Source organism: Coenobita brevimanus, chromosome 28 (genome assembly GCF_032717465.1).
Source record: "Coenobita brevimanus isolate Jiangsu-jjx chromosome 28, ASM3271746v2, whole genome shotgun sequence".
NCBI classification, from domain to species: Eukaryota; Metazoa; Arthropoda; class Malacostraca; order Decapoda; family Coenobitidae; genus Coenobita; species Coenobita brevimanus.
This window is the reverse complement of record NC_136981.1, coordinates 16,871,163-16,892,911: the sequence shown is the minus strand read 5'-3', so window position 1 is coordinate 16,892,911 and position 21,749 is coordinate 16,871,163. Positions and strand designations below refer to the sequence as shown.

The window sequence follows — 21,749 nt, the reverse complement described above, 5'->3', positions numbered from 1 at the left end:
TCAGCCGCATGAGTGTCCACTGCTGCACCGGCCTATCCTGACCGAAGTGGGGACGATATAGCCTATGTATCTATACCAAGTGGCTTAGGCTGTCTGGTAGAGATTTTATGTAGGGTGAGAAGTGCTTCTAAGTTTGACTGTAGTGTTGGAGTGGCTTTGGATGTGTGTGTAGTCTGTGAACCAAGTGTAATCGGCCCGTTCAAACCGAATGGGTGCAAGCATATTTTATAGTACACGACACTGGTTCGAGCCTAACCTAACCGCAGCCTAAATTAACCTAACCTAAATTAACCCATTCCAGTTTAGACTGATTTCAGGAATTGACTAGGCATTTCACGAAATGATTGTTTATACAGTCTGCCTGTATATATATATATATATATATATATATTTTGTGTCTCCACTTCAGGACCGGCCTATCTCGTCCACAGTGGGGCTAATACAGCCACTGTATCTCTATCAAGTGGCTTACGCTGTCTAGCAGAGATTATATGTAGGGTGAGAAGTGCTTGTAAGTGTAATTGTAGCGTTGGAGTGCCTTTGGATGTGTGTGTATTCTGTGAACCAAGTTTAATCGGCCCACGCAAGCCGACTGGGTGCAAGCATACTTTATAGTATGGGACACTGGTTCAACCACAGCACTCCTTGTGTCCGCCAATGCAGTATGTGGCGTGAAGAACGCTCCCGAAGTTTATTACCCTGGCAGGGCGCGAACCCTCGTTCTTCAGTGTACGAAAATGCACACTTTACTACTGTATCATATGTATATATATATATATATATATATATATATATATATATATATATATATATATATATATACACACACACACAAGCACAGAGGTAAATCCCAATTTATGATACCCCTAGATGAGGTACCCTGGAACAGAGATGTGGGTAGAAATACCCCAGCACCCTGCCTATTGTAGGCCTACCCCCAATTTTGCAGTGGGTTTTGATTTTTTGAAACCAATTTTGATGATATTTTAAACATAATTTTTGTGCTTAGTTTGATTTATAAACTGTTTTTTGACTTAGATTAATGTCTTTTACTCACAGGTGGAATGAACAGTCATTTGGGGTATGGATTCACTCCCATCAGTTGAGGTACAAAACAGTGTCAACAACTAAATGATTTAACAAAGAATGTTTCGTGTTTAACCACTGAACATTTAACCTATCATGGAATGCATAATAGAGATTTTAAATAAATATTATTAATTATGAAAGCCTTATATAGTAAATATTTCATGCATTGATGAAAACTGTGACATTGATAAATCATGTGTTTACATTTAGGCTGCTCAAGGAAAAACACTGAAAATGCAGAGAAATTTCTAAATAAATGTTGGAAAATATGACAAGAGAAAATAAAGGAACTCAGCAAACAGAACAGTAAAAGGCTATCCCAATCACGTCATCGACCGCATTCCCCGTCAAGAGAATTCCCTGTCAAAACTTCAGTGATTCTCCATGACAACAATTCACACCTAGGATGATTTTGCACCATTCATACATTATTATTATGCATAACAGATGTTTATTTAATCGTCCCAGTTCCATCTAATGGTAGGATTGTATACAATGCTGCTTTTTTATCTCTACTGAGTCTGAATACGAGTCAGGGATCGCATTCTCCAGTGACCTTGAGTGGGTACAGGAGAGACAGACACTGGTTTTAGGCTTAGGTTAGCCTTTTTTACAGCTGTTAGGCCATTTAGATTGCCTTTAAACTTGTTTTTGGACTCATTTGGGTCGGTTTAGGACTTGGTAGGGGGGAGAACCCAAAGGTCAAAAATGCATCCCTATACTTTACATGTTAAATCTATCCCGAGATACGATATGCCGCCTGGCGATTTGTACTTGACCAATTACATTATTGAAAAGGGATTTGCCTATATATATATATATATATATATATATATATATATATATATATATATATATATATATATATACACACAATATATATATATATATATATATATATATATATACACACACACACATGTGCAGAGATAACAAACTCCACGGAAATGCCCCTCCGCATTTACTACATAAGATATGGACGTGTGTAAACATTTTTTGGTAACCGGAGTCCGATTGCTCCCGTTTTTTAAATGCATTTTTTAATTTAGCGCATTTAAGGTACGTGGATTCAAAAAGTGTTATACAGTCATGCACCATTTTGGCTAATTTGTGGGCAAAAACTGACAAACAGATTAAGATGATGTGAATTTTAGTTACATACTTAGGGCACCTGGCATTGCCTGGAAAAGCCCTATGATCATGCATTACCTGGGACCCTGGATGGCCTTTCCGTGTGGGAGAGGACCCTCGACTTCCCATTTTATCCTTGCACCCTTTTCCCCAGGGTTATATTCTCCATGGACCTATTGCTACCATGGACTGATTTTCCCAGTATCCACCCACCCACCAACCCTGCCCACCCATCCAACCAATCCACCCACTCATCCGACATGCTGTAGCTAATAGTAAGGTTATCTATTTATATACCTGGGCTGCTTTCCCCCAAAAAAGGGGTAGCCAAGACAGGACGACAAAAACCCAATTTACTCATCCTCACACACACACACACACACACACACACACACACACACACACACACACACACACACACACACACACACACACACACACACACACACACACACACACATTTCCTCATATCTTAGCCCCAAGCGGAGAAGGGACAGATCCTTACTGAACCACACCACACGAGAGTCAACTGCGCAGTGCAATCAACAACATCTGCAGCAGGACCCGACAGCAGAGCTGGTTTACATGTACCACATCATAATGGACCCATCTCCTTACCTCCACCTGACCTAATCAGTTGATCAGACAAAATGTGGGAGAATATCCCCCTGGGTCTTTAACAATTTTTTATTCACAATTTCTCTCTAGTCATACCCATCATGTGTAACCACTTTCCCTTGCTCTACAGACACCTCTCTCGCATCAAACGCTCTCTACACATTGTCCATCCATCCTATTCATGGTCTTCCTCTCAGACTGACACCTTTTACATCAGATCCAGTTATCTTCTTAACCAACCACTCTTCATCCATTCTCTTCATATGGCCAAACCATTGCAACACTCTCTGTTCAACTCGTTCAGCCATCTCCCATATAACTCCAGTTCTCCTTTGCACTTCATTTCTCCCTCAGTCCATACGCATCCCTCAACACATACTCCTCAGTCACCTCATCTCCATTACATTTAAACTCTTCCTCTCTGCTACACTCATACTCCATGTTTCAGCCCCATATAATGCAGTCAGTACCACTACACCCTCATACAGCCTTCTCTTTACATCCATTCTAACCAAACGACATCTAAATGCATTTTTCATTCCTCCCAGCACCTTTCCTACTTCATTCTTTCTAAACTACACCTCTACATCTATTCTTCCACCCACAGCAATATGTGACTCTAAATACTTAAAACACTTCCTCCTCAAGCAACTCACCATTCAAAAGTACATTCATTCTCCTACCATTTGCCAACCTTGTGCACTTCATCACTTTACTCTTATTCTCAATTTCCTCTTTCACACCCCCTTCCAAACTCCTTTACCAACTGTTTCAATCTCTCCTCCAAATCAGCCCACCAGTGCAGTATCATCCGCAAACAGCAGCTGATTCAGATTCCACTCTCTACCATCAGCATTCACCAGCTCAAACATCCACCTAATACTCTCACATTCACCTCCCTTACAAAACCATCCATATTAATATTAAATAATCAAGGTGATATCGCACATCCCTGCTGCAGTCCCACACTCATGAGAGACCAATCACTCACAGTATTTCCCACTCTTCCACATGCTCTACTATCTACACAAAAATTTTTCACCATTTTAACAACCTACCATTGAGTTAATACAGTCTCAAAACAGTCCACAAAGCCTCACTATCAGTTTTATCATACGCTTTCTCTAAATCCACGATAGCCCAAAACACATTCTTACCTTCCAATGAATACTTTTCACACACCTGTCTCACAGCAAACGCCTGATCCACGCATCCCCTCCCTCTCCTAAAGCCACACTGCTCATCACCAATCACTCCCTATGTACCCCCTCTAACTCTCTTAATCAACACTCTACCATACACCACCTCTCCTCCTCTAAACCTCACCTTCTCTTCCCTACTGAGACTCAGCTGTCTGAGGCAACTGACAGCACACCCTTTTCTGTAACCTCCTACTTTATACTTATTTCAAAGCCAAAGGTGAATGTTGAGTATATGTACGCGACGACCTATCTTATTCTCGTGTTCCTGAACTTGATTCTTCTGAATTCTCTACTCTCTGGCTTCGGCTCTCCTGTCATTCTCTGACTAAATATATCTGTGTTGTTTACTTATCTCCTAATTACTGACTATCAAAAATTCTTCGACTATCATACTTCTACGATGGAACACATTCTATCCATTTCTTCTTTCTCTGAAATCTCCATTCAAGGAGATTTCAATATTCACCACCACCTTTGGCTCTCCTCTCCATTCACTTATCCACCTGGTGAACAAGCCTTCATCTTTTCTATCCTAAACGACCTAGAGCAGCTTGTACAGCACCCTACCCGTATCCCTGACTGCCTTGCAGAGAGCTCCAACATGCTTAACCTCTTCCTTACAACTAATCCTTCTGCTCACACCGTTAATCTTTTTTCTCCGTTGGGCTCCTCCGAACATAACCTTGTTACCATAACCTGTCCTATCACTCTGGTACGGCCTGTGGACCCTCCAAAGAGACGTTGTCTGTGGCATTTTGGAGCTGTGGGATGAGATGCCCTCAGGCAGTACTTCTTTGTTTTCCCCTGGAATGATTAATGCTTCCATGGCCGGGAGCCATCTGAGTGTGCCTTGCGCATTATGGAGGTTATTCTCTTGGGCATGGAAGCATACATTCTTTTCTCATATCCTTTGACTAATGCAAGAAAGCCTTGGTATAATCATGCTTGTTCTAATGCTATCCGCAACAAGGAGAGGACCTATAAAAGATACCAGAGCCAACCCACCTCTGAATCACATCTTTTTTATGTTTCTGCCTGGAATCGTGCAAAGTCTGTTCTTCGCTCTGCAAAAAATAATTTCATCCGTACTAAATGCTCTCAACTCTCCAACTCGAATTCTTCCCGCTCCTTCTGGCACCTTACAAAAAACCTTTCTAACAACATTACCTCATCATCCTTCCATCCTCTTTTCAGTTCTGATGGCTCTGAAGCTATTTCTTTTGCTGATAAAGCAGATCTGTTTCCTCAGCCTTTCTCCTCCAATTCCACCTTAGATGATTCCGGTGCTGTTCCTCCATTACTTCCCCCCTCTGACTTCCTCATAACTGACATTAAAATTTCTTTAGATGTATTTTCTGCCATCAGTGGCCTCAATACTAGCAAGGCATATGGGCCTGATGGAGTCCCTCCTGTTGTTCTCAAGAACTGTGCTTCAGTGCTTACACCATGCCTAGGTAAAATTTTCGCCTTTGTCTTTCATCTTCTACTTTTCCTTCTTGCTGAAAGTTTGCTCTCATTCAGCCAGTCCCAAAGAAGGGTAACAATTCCCAACCCTCTAACTATCGTCCAATTGCTTTAACATCCTGTGTCTCAAAAGTTTTTGAGTTTATTCTTAACAGAAAAATATTCAAGCATCTTCCCTATCACAACCTTCTTTTTGATCATCAGTATGGGTTCCATCAGGGACGCTCCACTGGCAAGCTTCTCACCTACCTTTCAGACTCCTTTGTCATCCTCCTTTCGGGACTTTGGCGATAGCTTTGCCATTGGACTTAACATCTCAAAGGCTTTCGAACGAATCTGGCATAAATCTTTAATTTCCAAACTGCCCTCTTATGGTTTCTATCCTCCTATCCGTGCCTTCATCTCTAGCTTCCTTTCTGGTCGTTCTATACCTGCTGTTGTAGACGGCCATTGTTCTTCTAGATCTATCAACAGTGGTGTTCCTCAGGGCTCTGTCCTATCACCAACTCTCTTTTATTCACCAATGATCTTCAAAGATGTACATCTAATCCTATCCATTCGTACGTTGATGATTCCACCCTTCACCTTTCCATTCGGTTCCCACAACGTCCATCTCAGCAGTTACTTCAACAAAGAAGAGATGAGGCTATGGCACACCTGATGTCTGACTTGGCTCGTATCTCTGATTGGGGTAAAAATAATCTTGTTGTTTTTAATGGATCAAAGACTTAGTATTACACCTATCAACCCATCAAAATCTTCCACAAGAGTACCCACTAATGTTTAATAATATTCAGCTCAATCCTACATCATCCTTGAACATGCTTGGGGTTTCATTCACATGGGTTTTATCTTGGAAAGATCATATTGTGTCTCTTGTAAAATCTGCTTCCAAGAGATTAGGTGTGCTAAGCCGCCTCCGTGCCTTCATTACCCCTGCACAGTTGTTGACTTTATACACGGGTTTTATTCGCCCCTGTTTAGAGCACAACTCTTATGTGTGGGGATGCTCTCCCATACAGCTCTTCTCAATAGGGTGGAGTCAAAGGCTATTCGTCTTGTCAACTCTCCTCTTACTGGTTTCCTTCAACCTCTGTCTCTTTGCCGCACTGTTGCTTCTTTATCTCTTTTCTATCGCTACTTCAATGGTCACTGCTCCTCTGAACTGTCTGCTTGCATCCCTCCACCTCTACGATGGGCGCGTAGCACCCGTCTAGCAACAAATTCTTATCCCTTTTCTGTCCAACTATGTCATGCAAGAGTTAACCGTTACTCCCAGTCTTTCATTTATGCAACAGGTCAACTCTGGAACTGTCTCCCTCTGTCTGTATTTCTTACTTCCTATGATCTCCAGTCTTTCAAATGCAGTGTGTCCAGTCATCTCGAATTGAATGGATCTTGAATTTGGCTCTTCTTTGTATTGTTTTTGTTTTTTTCTTGGAAGAAGCGTTCATGTGGGCTCATTCCTTGGTTACTTCTTCCCTTATTAAAAGAAAAAAAAACTTTACAACACTCAACAGACTTATATCTCTAAAACTAGTCCATTCATAATTATCACCCATACCTTTATACAACGGAACCATACAAGCACTTGCCCAGTCAATCGGCACTATACCACTCACAAAACACATATTCAGCAATTTTACTAACCACTCAACAATAGTTGCTCCACAACCTTTCAGACATTCCACAGCACACCCATCCATACCTGCAGCTTCCCCTGCTTTCGTCAGTTTTACTGCTTCCTGCACTTCCTCCATCGTGATCAAAGAATCATTCAACTCTACTAACACATTTATTCCTTGTGTCCTCCCATCTCAGCCTCCCTTTCTGCCTCTATATTTAACAATCTTCCAAAATACTCTGCCTATCACTTCCTAATTGCATCCATCTCAGTTAACATTCTTCCATTCTCTTTTACTCGTTCTTCCTCCCCAGACTCTCCCCCTCTCACCCTCTTCACTTCCTTCCAAAACATATTCTTTTTCTGCTGAAAATTCTGTCAACTGCCTACTCCACGTAACATCTGTTGCTACCTTAGCATCACGCACAGACCTTTTTGCCCTATTCCTCTTTTCCATATACCTCTCATCATTTGTCATTCATCACCATTTCTCATCGTCTACCCTATTTAATATATTTCTCATCCTCTGTCCCCTTCTCTCACCTATCACTCATCCTCTACCCCTTTCTCATATATCTCTTATCCTCTATCCCCCTCTCATATATCTCTCATCCTCTACCTCTCTCTCATATATCTCTCATCATCTATCCCCCTCTCATATCTCTCATCCTCTATCCACCTCTCATCTCTCTCGCCTTCTCCCTCCTCTCCCCATCACCCTCACTAACATTCACTCTTCTAGCTAAGCGACATAGACATATTTCCAATCTGTTCCCTGTCACAACTTAGAATTTTTATTAAGGAAAAACTACGGATGCAGTATATGCTGCACTTTGCTCCCCTTATTCTCTCTGCAAACGTTTTATGACTACAGTGTGGAACGTAATAATCTTCATAGAACTCTGCATTACGTCCCATCTCAAATGCTGTCTTATTTTTGTGCCCCTTTTCATCTTTTGTTTCTGAACCTTTTCCATTCTTGCATAGCATTAATGTTTTTAAAATAAATATTTATTCTAGTATATGATCATTTTATGGAAGCCAACGTCTAAACACTCATTAGCTGCACTATAAAATGTTTTGATTACTGATACCGCATACATAAAATGCTAACATGGAATGAAGCAATACAAATTTGTGGAGCTGTACATATTCTGGAAGAATATGTTTCAAAATGTTTTTAGGCTAAAACTCGAAGTACTGCAGCTCGAACTGTGCTCTAAAAGTATGAACATAAACATCCCCGGTTGTTAAGAAACGTTCTGGTGCATGACACGCCCCTGTAGGCTCTTTCATTTTGGGGCTAAGACTGATGAAGAAGGAAAGAATGAAGAAAACAATATTTTTTCGATCAAATTTTGCTATTCCTACGAGGGTTAGCAGGGTTTTGCGACTAGGTTTATACTTAACTCGCCCCGTCCCGACGACGTATGGGTACGTTGCAACGATTTGCATTTGTCAGTCCCGGCGACGTACCAGTACGTCGTGCAATTGCAAGGTCGCTAATTTGCACAATTTTCAATTTTCGCACGTGATTTTTCGTATGTATACACAGGACACCTTCCTCTATTCCTGTACAAGATATCAAGCAGGGACAATGCCTTACACTGCATAACCTCCCCCCTCCCCCCCTCACGCCATTGTCTTGGCAAAGGACCTGTTACCAGTGACCTGGTTAGTAAAGTTATTCAGGGCCAGAGTGATTCCCCAATCGATGACAATGTGGAGGACAATGTTTACATAGCATTAGAAGAAGAAACAGCCAGAAATAATGATCAGGTAGTGTGGCAAAAATAGGTCAGGTATGGTGATTAGTTAGTGAGTGAAACAATGCTTATAATGCCTTTATTACTGCTTGAACCAATATACTGTCATACTACATATACATTCGTACCAAATAAATAAATAAATACCGTTTATGAGTGGATAAAATAGTTACCCTCCCATAAAACTCGTTTTCTTTGGTGCCAGCATGTTAGAAAACCCACTCAGGTAAGGAGGAACTCCTACCTGGATTGGGCACTTTAAACCTCAGGTGAGCGATTTCTCTATGAATTTTCGATGTTTCTCACCAAAAGCGAAGGTTTTAGCCAAAAAAAAAAAAATCGAAAATACCTCAGGACTGGGGGATGTCGGAGGTGCGGAAAACCTCAGGACGTGACGGGTTAAATACTGAAGATCGTTTAGTCCGTATGCTTAAATCTGGACTTTACTAGCGTTCTGATCCTAGCGCCGCTGTACCTTAATTACAAGTTGCCATTTTGACACTACGCAACCTGAACAGTGTAAGCACTACCACTATTAAGCAGGCCATACACTCACAGGTAAAGCCCGTCCAGTGGCCTGAAGAGGCCAGCCCATTCAGACAAACCTGGGCGTGTGTGGGTAGGGAACAGGCACCTGTGCAGGTGGCCTCAACAGTTGTCATGGGATCTGTCGTGGACAGATTTCAGTGTTCATGCTCTGGTCAGGTTCAGGTAAACTGAGCATGTGTGGGGTACCGCAGACTGTCAGGCATCAGTCTTGTGTCAGTTGTGCGGGAGTGGAGATGCACCGCAGTTCTTTCAACAGTCAGATGGGACAATGTACTCCTAATCAACCAAAATTTTCCCATTTGGTCCGTTTTTCCCTCCTCATTCTAATATTTGCAGTATAGGCTGCAGCAACAGCCCCAGTTGCATACTGCTCCAGGACATCTGTGGGCAGCGCAGTATCCATGGTCACCCTCACGCCATGGTGTTTCCCTTGCATCTGAGCTCTAGACGTGAGGCCGACTGAAACGTGTGTAGGCACAGCATTATTCGTTAAGGCCGGCGTCTTCAGGCCACCGGACGGGCTCGCCTGTGCGTGTATGGCCCGCTTTACTGATACAGTAACATGCCAGTGTCTTCACTTTCCATTTACATCCTCTCATTCACTCTCATCCCTTCTTTTGTATCATTATTTGTACGTGTTCTCACTCTGACTCACTCTGACTCTCTCTCACGCTCATTCAGACTCAGTTTGGGTTGTTGTGGCATGCTAGTGTAGTGTCTTCAATGATTCTCACTCTCATTCTTCCCATCGCAGCCTGCATATGTTCTCACACTAACTCTGACTCACCCTAAGTTACAGTCTAGCTCTCACTCTGACTCACCTTTGGGATGTTGTAGCCTGCCAGTGTTATTTGCTTAGTGACCCTCTCAGTCTCACTTCCATTACTTTTGCCACATACATTACTGATGCTGTAGCCTGCTCATGTTCTCACTTTGGCTCTCAGTCTCACCCTCAGTCACACTGTAATTCTCATTCAGACTCACTCTAACTCACTCTAATTCACTTTAACTCACTCTCATTCACTTTGATTCTTTCAGTCTTGCTTACCTTCGGGATGTTGCGGCCTGCCAGCGTTATGTGCTAAATGGCCCTCTGACATTCACTGTCCCACTCTTTCACTCCCATACATCTTACATGTTGTACCACCCTCATTTTCTCACTCGAACTCACCTTGGGGATGTCGTAGCCAGCTAGTGTGGTGTCTTCAGTGGCCATATGGAACAAACCCATGGGAACGAGTGAGGCTCTTCTCTGTACCTCACAAATAGTCGCTTGGAGGTAAGGCAGGCTGAGGGGAGAAGAGCATTATCATCATTATCATTATCATCATCATTACCGTCATCGTCATTATCATCGTCATCGTCATCTTCGGCCTGTTTTATTTATATATTTATTTTTTTCCGCGACAGGAAAGCTAGTTTTTTTTTGTTTGTTGTGGTGGCTGTGCTGGTATTAATATATTAATATTAATATTAATACTAATATTATTATTAATATTATTATTATTATTATTCTGATGATGATGATGATGATGATGATGATGATGATGACTTTATAATCATAATTATTTTTATTAGTTATTACCTGTAGCTGTAGTAGTAGTAGTAGCAGTAGTAGTAGTAATAGTAGAGGTGGCAGTAGTAGTAGTAGTAGTAGTGGTAGTAGTAGTAGTAGTAGTAGTAGTAGTAGTAGTAGTAATAGTAGAGGTGGTAGTAGTAGTAGTAGTAGTAGTAGTAGTAGTAATAGTAGAGGTGGTAGTAGTAGTAGTAGTAGTAGTAGTAGTAATAGTTGCTGTAGCAGTAGTAGTAGTCTTGGTGGTGGTAGCCGTAGTAGTAGTAATAGCTATTGCAGCAGGCTGTGTGTAAAAGCTGAAATATAGTTTACGGTAGTGCGAGTACGGAAAGTGTTCGCCACACCGAGGTGAAGGAAAACAAAAAGAGGAAGTTTGACTCCTGGGTGGATACCGCAACTGTTTCACTCCTTTTTAGCACCAGTCTGTCAGAATGAGGCAATGAAGTGTGTTATTGGAAAATGAGAGAGGGAAAAAGTAAGACAGCCAAACTCACATAGTCTTGTGTTCCAGTGCAGGGAGGGAGTCACAAGGAACCACAGAGTCAATCTCATCCTGCACCTTCTTCTGCACATCAGGATACAGAGCCATGAACAGAAACACCCAGCGTAATGTGGCTGAGGTAGTGTCGCTCCCGGCTGCGAACATGTTACGTATTGATGCCAAAAGGTCCTTGTCTGGTGGGGGGGATGGGAACAGGATGGAGAGATTAGTTTAGACTATAAAGTAAGACTGAAGAGGGGAGAGTGAATGTATCTGAAACCTTATCATGTATCTATTTAACGAAGAGGGGATGAGTATTAGACTTGGAATTATGTTTAGACAGAAGAGCATAAGATTGCATGTATTTGTAAACTTTACATCTGTCTGCTCATCTAACTGTTAGTGGGTCTTTGTAAGGCTGGGAGATGATGGTAGGATTCTCTCTTTTTCTCTGTTTCCCTCATTTTATCGCTTTTATTTTTTCTTTTTTTCCCTTGTTATCTTTTTCTTTCACTCATTTCATTAATAATTCGTTTTCTTTCATTTCATCTTTCAGTTAATTTGTTCTCTCTCTCTCTCTCTCTCTCTCTCTCTCTCTCTCTCTCTCTCTCTCCTTTTTATATTATTCAGCACAAATCTGCGCTGTTTCCTCTCCTCTACACTCCCCTATTCTGCTCATCTCATCTACTCTATTCTCCTCTCCTTTACTCACAATCAAGCCTGAAGGTAGAGTCTGGGTTATCCTTCTGCGCCTCAGCCTCTATCATGTAGGCATCAATGTAGTCCCGGGGGTGGCTGGGATCCAATGTTTTGCTGTGATCCTCAATCACTTTCTGTTGGATATATATATCATAATGCATTACACTTACTTTAAACTATACCTACACTTTTGGTGAACACGTGACGTTACACCTTGATCACAATACACTACAGTACAAGAAGCCTGGAAGTTAAAGAGGAGCCTACACATAGCGGCGCTGTTCACCCTGGGTGGAGCAGATGCGCCTCCACATGGAAGCCAGTCCTTCTCATATTTCCCAGCATCTTGTCGTGGGGAAAGACCCTAGTACGGCCCTGGTGAGGCGTTGTCTACCTACAATGGGCCTGTTCTCTGTCTTATTTACTATACTGTACCTAAAGGACGGTCTCATAGAAGCAGTTTCATACCTGTGGTCAATGGGTCTGCTCGCTCAGACCTTGGTTAATCAGCAACAACAGCAGCAAACAACACTGCTGTACACTGTGGTACTCTAAATTTAACTGCAACACAACACACGGCTATAGTACTACCACACAACACACTATTATTGTTATAATATGAAGTTACTACTATTTCGCACAGTAACGCACAGTAACAAAGAGAGTAGGCCAGCATTCTCTCTAATACAAGTTCCTATTACTGCCAACTCCAAACTATATGCACATTACAAACCACACTTTCTTAAAAAAAAAAAAAAAATGGCATCATCACAACACGAAGCCTTGAGTCCCTTGGAGGACGGGGAGGGGTAGGACCATAAAAGCCACCATCATTCACCCCTCTCCCGGTGACAACCAAGGGAGATGCCTAGAACCACTGTCTGACTGCTTCTTTTCTGCAACATTCGCAGCCTTTCCTCAAACTTTCTCTCTCTTGAGAGAAAGCTCACCTTCTTGTCCTCACAGAGTCAACTGTCTGAGGGAACTGATAGCAAACCCTTCTCTGTATCCTCCTACTTTCTTTATATGCATTTCAAAGCCAAATGTGGCTGTGGCTGTTGTATAAATGTATGTAACAACATACCTTCCTCTCGTGTTCCTGAACTTGAATCTTCTGAAATTTCTTTCCCCTGGGTTTGGCTGTCCTGTCATTCTCTGATTAAATATATCTGTGATGCTTACTTATCCCCTGATTCTACTGAGTATGAAAAATTCTTTGATTATCTTACTTCCATGACTATCTTACTTCTTGTAAGATGAAACGAGCCCATCAATTTTCTCTGAAAAATCCATTCTAGTTGATTCCAATGTTCAACACCACCTTTAGCTCTCGTCTCCTTTCACTGATCCACCAAGTGAACAAGCCTACATCTTTTTTATCCTCAATGACTCTGAGCAGTCTGTACAGCACCCTTACCGTATCCCAAACCACTTTAGAGAGTGTTCCAACATACTTAACCTCATTCTTACAACTAATCCCTCTGCTTATGCTGTTAATCTTTTCTCTCCACTGGGCTCCCCTGACCATAACCTCATCACCTTAACCTGTTCTGTCGCTCCAGTAAGGACTGTGGATCCTTCCAAGAATAGGCAGCTATGTCACTTTGGGGCTGCTAATTGGGAGGGCCAAGGGCGGTACTTCTTTGATTTTCCCTGGAATAATTATTGCTTCCATGGCCAAGAGCCTCTGAGTGTGCCTGGCACATTACAGAGGTTACTCTCTCGGGCCTGGAAGCATACAGTCCTTTCTCTTATCTTATGACTGATACAAAAAAAAAAGAAAAAGGTTCTAATCACGCTTGTTCTAATGCTGCCAACAACAAGCAGGCTTACAAAAGGTACTGGAGCACCTCACCCTGAGTCTCATCTCTTTTATGTTTCTGCCCAGAATAATTGTACTAAGTCTGTTCTTCGCTTTGTTAAAAATAATTTCATTCATACTAAAAGTTCTGAACTCTCTCAAATTCTTCCTGCTCCTTCTGGCGCCTTCCCAAAAACCTTTTTAACAACTTTACCTTATCATCATTTCCTCCTCTTTTCCACTTTGGTGGAACAATAGCTATTTCTTCTACCGATAAAGCATAACTCATCGCTCCCACTTTCTCCTCCAATTCCACCTTAGATGATTCTGGTGCTATTCTTCCATCAATATCCTCTGACTTCCCCATGGCGGACATTAAAATTTCTTCAACTGATGTTTTGTCTGCCATCTCTGGCTTCAATACTAACAAGGTATATGGGCCTGATAGGGTCCCTCCTGTTGTCCTAAAAGAACTGTGCTTCACTGCTTACACCCTGCCTAAGCAAACTCTTTTGTACTTTCTTTCTTACTGGAAGTTTGCTCTCATTCAGCCAGTCCCAAAGAAGGGTGATCATTTCCAGCCCTCAAACTATCGCCCAATCTGTTTAACATCCTGTATTTCAAAAATATTTGAATCAGTCCTTTAAAAAAAAAGAAAAAAAAATAATAATAATAATGCACCTTTCCAATCACAATCTTCTTTCTGATCATCATTATCGTTTCCACTAGGGATGCTACACTGGCGGTCTTCTCACCGACCTTTCAGACTTCTGGTCACCCTCCTTTCGGGACTTTGGCAAGAACTTTGCCATTGCACTTGACATCTCAAAGGCATCTTTAATATCCAATCTGCCCTCATACGGTTTCTATCCTTTTATCTGTGTATTCGTCTCTAGTTTCCTTACTGGTAGTTCTATAGCTGCTGTTTTAAATGGCCACCATTCCTCTCCTAAAGCTATCAGTAGTGGCGTTCCTCAGGATTCTGTCCTATCACCAACTCTCTTCTTTCTATTCATCAATGACCTAAGCTGTACATCAAACCCTATCCACTCATACACTGGTGACTCCACTCTTCACCTTTCTATTTGCTTCCTGCAGCGTCCATCTCAGCACTTACTTCAACAAACAGGAGATGAGGCTATGGGACACCTAAAGTCTGACTTGGCTCATATCTTTAATTGGGGTAAAAATATATTTTTTTAATACTTCACAAACTCAGTTCTTGCATCTTTCAGCTCGTAAAGATCTTCCACAGGAGTATCCTCTAATTTTAAAAATATCCGACTCAGTCATGCATCATCTTTAAACCTACTTGGGGTTTCATTCTATTGGGATTTATCTCACAAAGGTCAAATTACCTCACTTGTAAAACCTGCTTCCATGAGTTTAGATGTGCTAATTGGACTCCATGCCTTTTTACCCTTGCAAAGTTGTTCACTTCATACACAGGTTTTATTCTTCCCTGTGTAGAGTACAACTCTCATGTGTGGGGAGGCTTCCCACATACAGCTTTTTTCAAGAAAGTGGAGTCAAAGGGTTTCGGTCTCATTAACTCTCCTCCTCTCACTGACTCCCTTCAATCTGTCTCCTCACCACACTCTTGCATCTTTCTCTTTTGTATTGCTCCTTAAATGGTCATGACTCCTCTGAACTGTCTGACTGCATCCCTCCACCACACCGGTAGATGCATTGCACTCATCTAGCAACAAACTCTTATCACTTTTCCATCCAGCTGTCTAATGCAAGAGTTAACTGTTACTCCCAGCTCCTCATATATGAGACAGGTCAGCACCAGAGCTTTCTTCCTCTGTCTGTATTTCCTACTGTCTATGACCTTCAGTCTTTCAAAAGCAGTGTATCCAGGCATCTCAAAATGACCAGATGTTGAATTTGGCTTTCTGTTATCTTGTTTTGTGTTTTTCTTAGAAGGAAGAATCATGGGGGTTTCTGACCTGCTCCTTCTTCCATGCATAAAAATATACTCTATAATATACTGTAAATCTACTTACGATACAATACTCTTTACCACACTACACTATACTGCATTTACAGTACACTATATTCTGGTTGTTAGTGAAACCCCAGGTTATCTAGACGTCAGCCTAATAAACGATAGGAAACCGGCCACTTTAACTGGATGCTCCCTGGGATCTTCTGTTCTGGTTATTTTGAAGGTTTGTTTTTTGTTGCGAAAGTGAAATACTTGAGGGAAATGTGATGTAGGGAGGATGCATCACAATGTTGGCATGGTGGATTGTATGTGAGTTGCATTTTGTGTTGGTAAGTTAAGAGGGAGGGGTAGTTGCCGCATCACAGTCTGGCAAGAAGCAGTCGTGTTTCTCTAGATAGGGTAGTTTCTGAGGAATGAAACGCTAGTGGTGGTTGATGAATGAAGCTGTTTAACTGGAGATTCTGGGTGGCTTTTGCATCTGCGTCTGTGTATGTGACTGTAGAACGTAGTGTTAGGTGGAGGAGGAGGATGTTACTGAGTCACTCGGCAGTGTTTTTTATGAGGTGTAACGCAACATAAAGCTACTTGGGTGGGGTGTATTCTGAGATGAATCAATGTGCCTCTTGTATTCATATTCATGCCATCATATGGTCCGTGACAGAGTATTTTTGTCCCTGGATGCAAGGAATATGTGGCTTTTATTCCTCCTGTTATTACTCTTAAGGTTCTGTGCATGATATTCAAATATTTTTCATGTATGTAGCTGTTAAAATTCTTTGTTGTTTGACTGACCGCTTTGTAGACTGCCTTCAGTAATTTCTTTTGCTGCCGTAGAGTAGTCCCCGTGAGTATTTTTAAGAAATCGATTTTACCTTAGCCTTAAAGTGGCTTGTATGTGTCTTTCCAGTGGACGTAATTATATGAAGAGGGAAACTTGAGGATGGGTTTGAGATTCGTGCCTGTCAGCAATGAAAAGTGATGATTGATTTGGTTGGTGAAGCAGCCATTCTGTTATGTCTAAGCCATTATTTTAGGAAGCATATATTACTGTTGGAGTTGGCCTGCTGCTTGTTACGTTTTGCAATGTGTTGAAGCTGTATTTAGATCATAAGCATAGGACGATACTCTTAATATAGGAAGAGCAGTTGTAAATGTCACGAATTCGTGACATCGTATTACTTTAAAAGTTTACACAATGCTAGTGGAAATCCCAGAGAACTTCGCTCAGTACTAACCATCCCACGTTTGCACACTGATTGGAACAGATTTTCAAATCATTTATCATTGTGTCAGGAGTGACTGTCTTTATGCACAGACATCACTGAGTGACATTAATATGTATATACCATTCACCCTGCCCCTGTAACCGCCGGGAGAGGAAGTTCCGCCCTCTTCCCATGATCATGGCCTGCAGCTCGTGAGAACAGACAATTAAAGGCTGGCAGCCTAGAGAGATGGATGTGTTCTCAGAGCTGTGCAGTGAGTAGTGAATAGCGAAGGCCTTCGATTATGCCTTAAGCAGCGGATCATCTAGTTTCCTTGCAGTTCTGCGACTCCATAACTCTCCACCAAATCAGAGGCCGGCATCTACGAGAGACGGACGTGCTTCTCAGAGCAGTGCAATAGTAGCAATGATCACCGAAAATTACCCATGGTGTCTTGGCAGTGTCTTAGCGACTAGGTTATCCATTCTTCTTCCAACTCTGTGCCTCCATGTTTCATTCCAGCAATCAGCAGATCAGCCCTGTCTTCCTGGCAGTTCTGTGTGTCCATATCTCTCCTTTTCACGGTATTTTCTTTCTGTTTTCTAGATTTAAGAATGTTAGATAGCTTGATTGCGTGAGTGAGTGAATTCAGTTGCTTAACCCCTCCGTGGCTAACTGTGTGTAATTTGTAGGGACCCACTAGCCGATCCTGGGGCCGATTTTTGAAGTTTCGAAAACCGATTTTTTTTTCTTTCCCAATTGAAGGACGTCAGATGCACCCTGCAGTGCAATTTTGATCTTCCTAGACTCTTCCTAAGCCATGCAAGTGAGTGTGGAAGTTGCGTAAATTGAGGCAGCTGATACCCGTCACAGGCAGGTATTGCAGTGATGCAACATAGCACAAGCTGCTTTTTTTTTTTTTTTTACCAAATAACATTGCTAATGGCACCAGGGCCGGATTTACCAATAGGCCAAGTAGGCCATTGGCTTAGAGCCCACCGATATCTGGGGGCCCACTGAAACTAATTAGTCATGCAGTGTGCCAGTGTATAACCTTGTTTCAAGTGTACACCAAGTATTTCATTATAAAATATATTCACAACCATAAGGGCCCCTGTACAATAAGTATAAGGGCCGGAGTGTGGAGTCCCTGTACAATAGTTTTGGGGCCAACTGATGAGTTTGGCCTGGGGTCCACAAGTAGGTAAATCCAACCCTGAATGGTAGTGAAATGTTGTGACATGACTATGTATTTTGAAGAGGTACAGTATATAATAGGCGAGGTTTGAGTTTATATATATATATATATATATATATATATATATATATATATATATATATATATATATATATATATATATATATATATATATATATATTATGAATTTATTTTGCACTTTCGGTGTTTATTGTGTTTATGATAGTATCAACTTATTTTTGTAGTCTTGATGATCGAGTTTGCTGTAAGAGGGAAGCAGGAGTTTTATTTTCAGACCTAAATGAGATCAACATCTTCTGCTGAGTGTACAGGCTGAACAGTGAGCGTTGAAATACGAGACAACCTGCGATTCGCACCTCGCACGAACTGATTAGCAGGAAGGAAGGGAGGCATTTCCACCCACAAAAACATCTCGTGAACACGGAAGGCATTTCTGTTACGCTTGTGAAAGGCACCAAAGAAAAGTATATTTTTCTCTTATTTTTTTATTATTTTTCCTTCCTCTATGCCTGAATTTATTTACAGTCGTAAACAGAGTTGCTGTGTGTGTTTCACGAGGGAGGAGAAATATGGGTTTGATTGGGTCGAGATACTGGGTGTAACTGTATGTATTTAGGCATGGTCATGTGCGAAAAAATCATACACCCACCCGTCACGGCAGCAGGTGGTGAACTGACAAATTAATGAGGTGTAAGAGCATGAAGTGAAGGTCAGTCTCATGCCCGAGATGTTCCTTCCCTTCCCAAAAGTTTTCACAGTTTTCTATAAGTCACACAGTGGAGTGAATGATCCAAACCATTAAAACAAACCTGAACAAATAGGTAAAGATATGAAAACAAAAATGTATTTTTCTTATTGTCATGTTTTTTCTTTTCTTTAATCTTGTAATTATTCATAATCGTAAACAGGGTTGCTGTGTATGTCGTATGGAAGGAGAAAGATGATATTTTCATCTGGGCTGAGATACTGGATGTAGCTGTGCATTTTTAAGCATGGGCACGAGAGAAAAAATCGATAATCCGCTAATCGCGGCACCAGGCTCTGAACTGATTGATGGGGCAGGGGTGTGTTGGAATGTAGTGTAGGTCAGTCTCAAAATGTCCTAGAGGTTTGTTCACATCCCCAAAATTTTTGCAGTTTTCTACAAATCAAGCTGAATCGACGCTAGCAGCCACGCATGGTAAAACGTCATTTGATGCCAGCGGCCATGGAAGGGTTAAGTCTCTTTGGAACATAAGCATTAATTCTGTTAAATGAATATAAAATTGGATTTTACTTTTCCATTTGCTCTTAATTTACTTTGCTCTCAGCTTGCACAAACTTTCCTTAACCCTCCTCAGGTAGAGGTCGGTCCGTGTTGCATAGAAGGTAGACGTGGGTCTCTCAGACCCACAAATATAAAAATTTCGGAAAAATTTTTATGTTTCATTTATTCCACTACTGAAAACAGAATAACATATTTAATGTTTCTGCAACACAGACATGTAAAAAAATAATGAACTGTTCTTGTCATTTTATATTTCTAATAAATTTTTGAAAAAAAAAAACTAGAAAAAACAGTAAATAAATTTTGACCTTCTGTAAGAAAAGAAAAAATTGAATGGTTGCTTCAATGGTCTCATAGCATGGTATGGGATGGTGCTTTCACTGTGTAAAGAGGTGATGCCAGACTCTTCAATTTTATCTGCAATCAGGGAAAACAAACACTCAACACACCTCAGGTAGACAAGGGTCTCACAGACCCTTAACATATAAAACCACACTTATACTGGGGAAATGGAGAGAGAGCTTGATGTAAATCCCTCACCCCTTGCATGGAGACACAAAGTTAGGAAGCTACTGAGAAGAAAAGGGCTTCCAGGTATTTAGAAGTTAGTGAACTAGACAGTGGGATGGGGGGAGGAGTGGATCTCACAGACCCATGTCGACCTGAGCAGGGTTAATAATATTTATGATTGGTAGTTAAGCCAGTTATTTCATTTAATTCATAATAAAACTGTTCACGCAAATTAGGAGCGGTTTAAGCAAGAGCCTTCTTTAGTATTACTATGTTCCTGGGAAAAGTATTAATTGTCAGTGGGCAGGTTCTTTCTCTGGAGGCCAACAGCACCTATTAATTCAGCATCTGTGAGTGATTATTTCTTGCAGGGTACCGTTTGAAGATAAAATTTATAAATTTCTCATTTTCTGAGAAATGACAACGTAAGCCAGAATGAAGAAAACAAGCATATAGTTAAACATCTTGGATCCAACAACATAATTAGTGATGGATAGTATGGTTTTCTCCATTAAAGGTCCACCATTGATATAATCAGCCTCCTGACTCATTCCATCCATCAATCAATTGACCAACATGGAGAAACTCATGCAGTAGCCTTTGATAGTTCTAAAGCTTTTGGTAGAGTGTGGCACCATTTCCTGCTATTCAAACTCCCTTGCAATGGAATGCCGTATTTTGTTCCTCTGATTCCTCATATCTCAGCAACAGGAAGATTGGAGTAAAAGTAGATTATGTATGTTCTAAATTTCAGTCAATTAATGCCAGCATGCCACAAGGATCAGTTCTGGCTCCAACCCTACTCCTAATTCACATCAATGATCTCTTATCCATCACCCATAATCCCACTCATTCATATGCTGATGACTCAACACTTCACATTTCATTCACACTTAAACACCAGTTCTCAATTTTTAGTTTCTCTGACTCAACTCAGTAAAGCCATGTCCATAAATCAAGATTTATCTAAGATCACGGAATGGGGACTAAATAACCTTGTCTCATTTAACGCTAGTAAAACAAAAGACACGCAGTTTACTACAGTAGTAAACAGATACTGCCAAATTGCCATATTACTTTCAGTGCTACCAATATTCCTATCTCTAAAAGTATTGAAATTGTTGGTGTTTCACTTAACACTGCCCTCAGCTGGACCTCTCTTATCAGATTGCTTGCTAAAATCGCCTCAAGGAAACTTGAATTATTGTACTGAGTCTGGGTCTTCTTCACTGATGAGCAGCTAGCTATATTTTATAAGAGGCATGTGTGCTCTAATCTAGAATATTGCTCATTTTTATGGAATAGATGTGGAGACGTTGTCCTAAAACATTTGGACAAAATTCAGAACGAAGCTGTAAAATTATTACTAACCCTGCTATTACAAATAAACTACCTTTCCTACAATTAAGAAGGAATGTTGCCTCCCTTGCATTATTTTACAGATACTTTTATGGCAAATGTTCAAATGAAGTTGTATCCATCGTGCCACCTCTCCATGTTTTCCCCCACGCTACACAGGCATCTGGGAGCTCTCATGAGTGTACTGTCACACTGCCATATTGCAAAACTTCTGCCTATCAGAATTCTTTTATTCCCCGAA

At 41.2% G+C, this 21,749-nt stretch overlaps 1 protein-coding gene across 1 annotated transcript in view; it reads right to left on the bottom strand.

Moving 5' to 3' along the window:
- Positions 1-21,749, bottom strand: part of LOC145394748 (cytochrome P450 2L1-like) — a 129,171-nt gene that overhangs the window by 45,308 nt on the left and 62,114 nt on the right. Inside the window, exons 5-7 of the mRNA XM_080268528.1 lie at positions 12,210-12,330; positions 11,511-11,691; positions 10,615-10,732 (exon numbers count right to left, since the gene is read on the bottom strand). Of these exons, the coding sequence (XP_080124654.1) occupies positions 10,615-10,732; positions 11,511-11,691; positions 12,210-12,330 (420 nt within the window). The remainder of the gene's footprint in view (positions 1-10,614; positions 10,733-11,510; positions 11,692-12,209; positions 12,331-21,749) is intronic.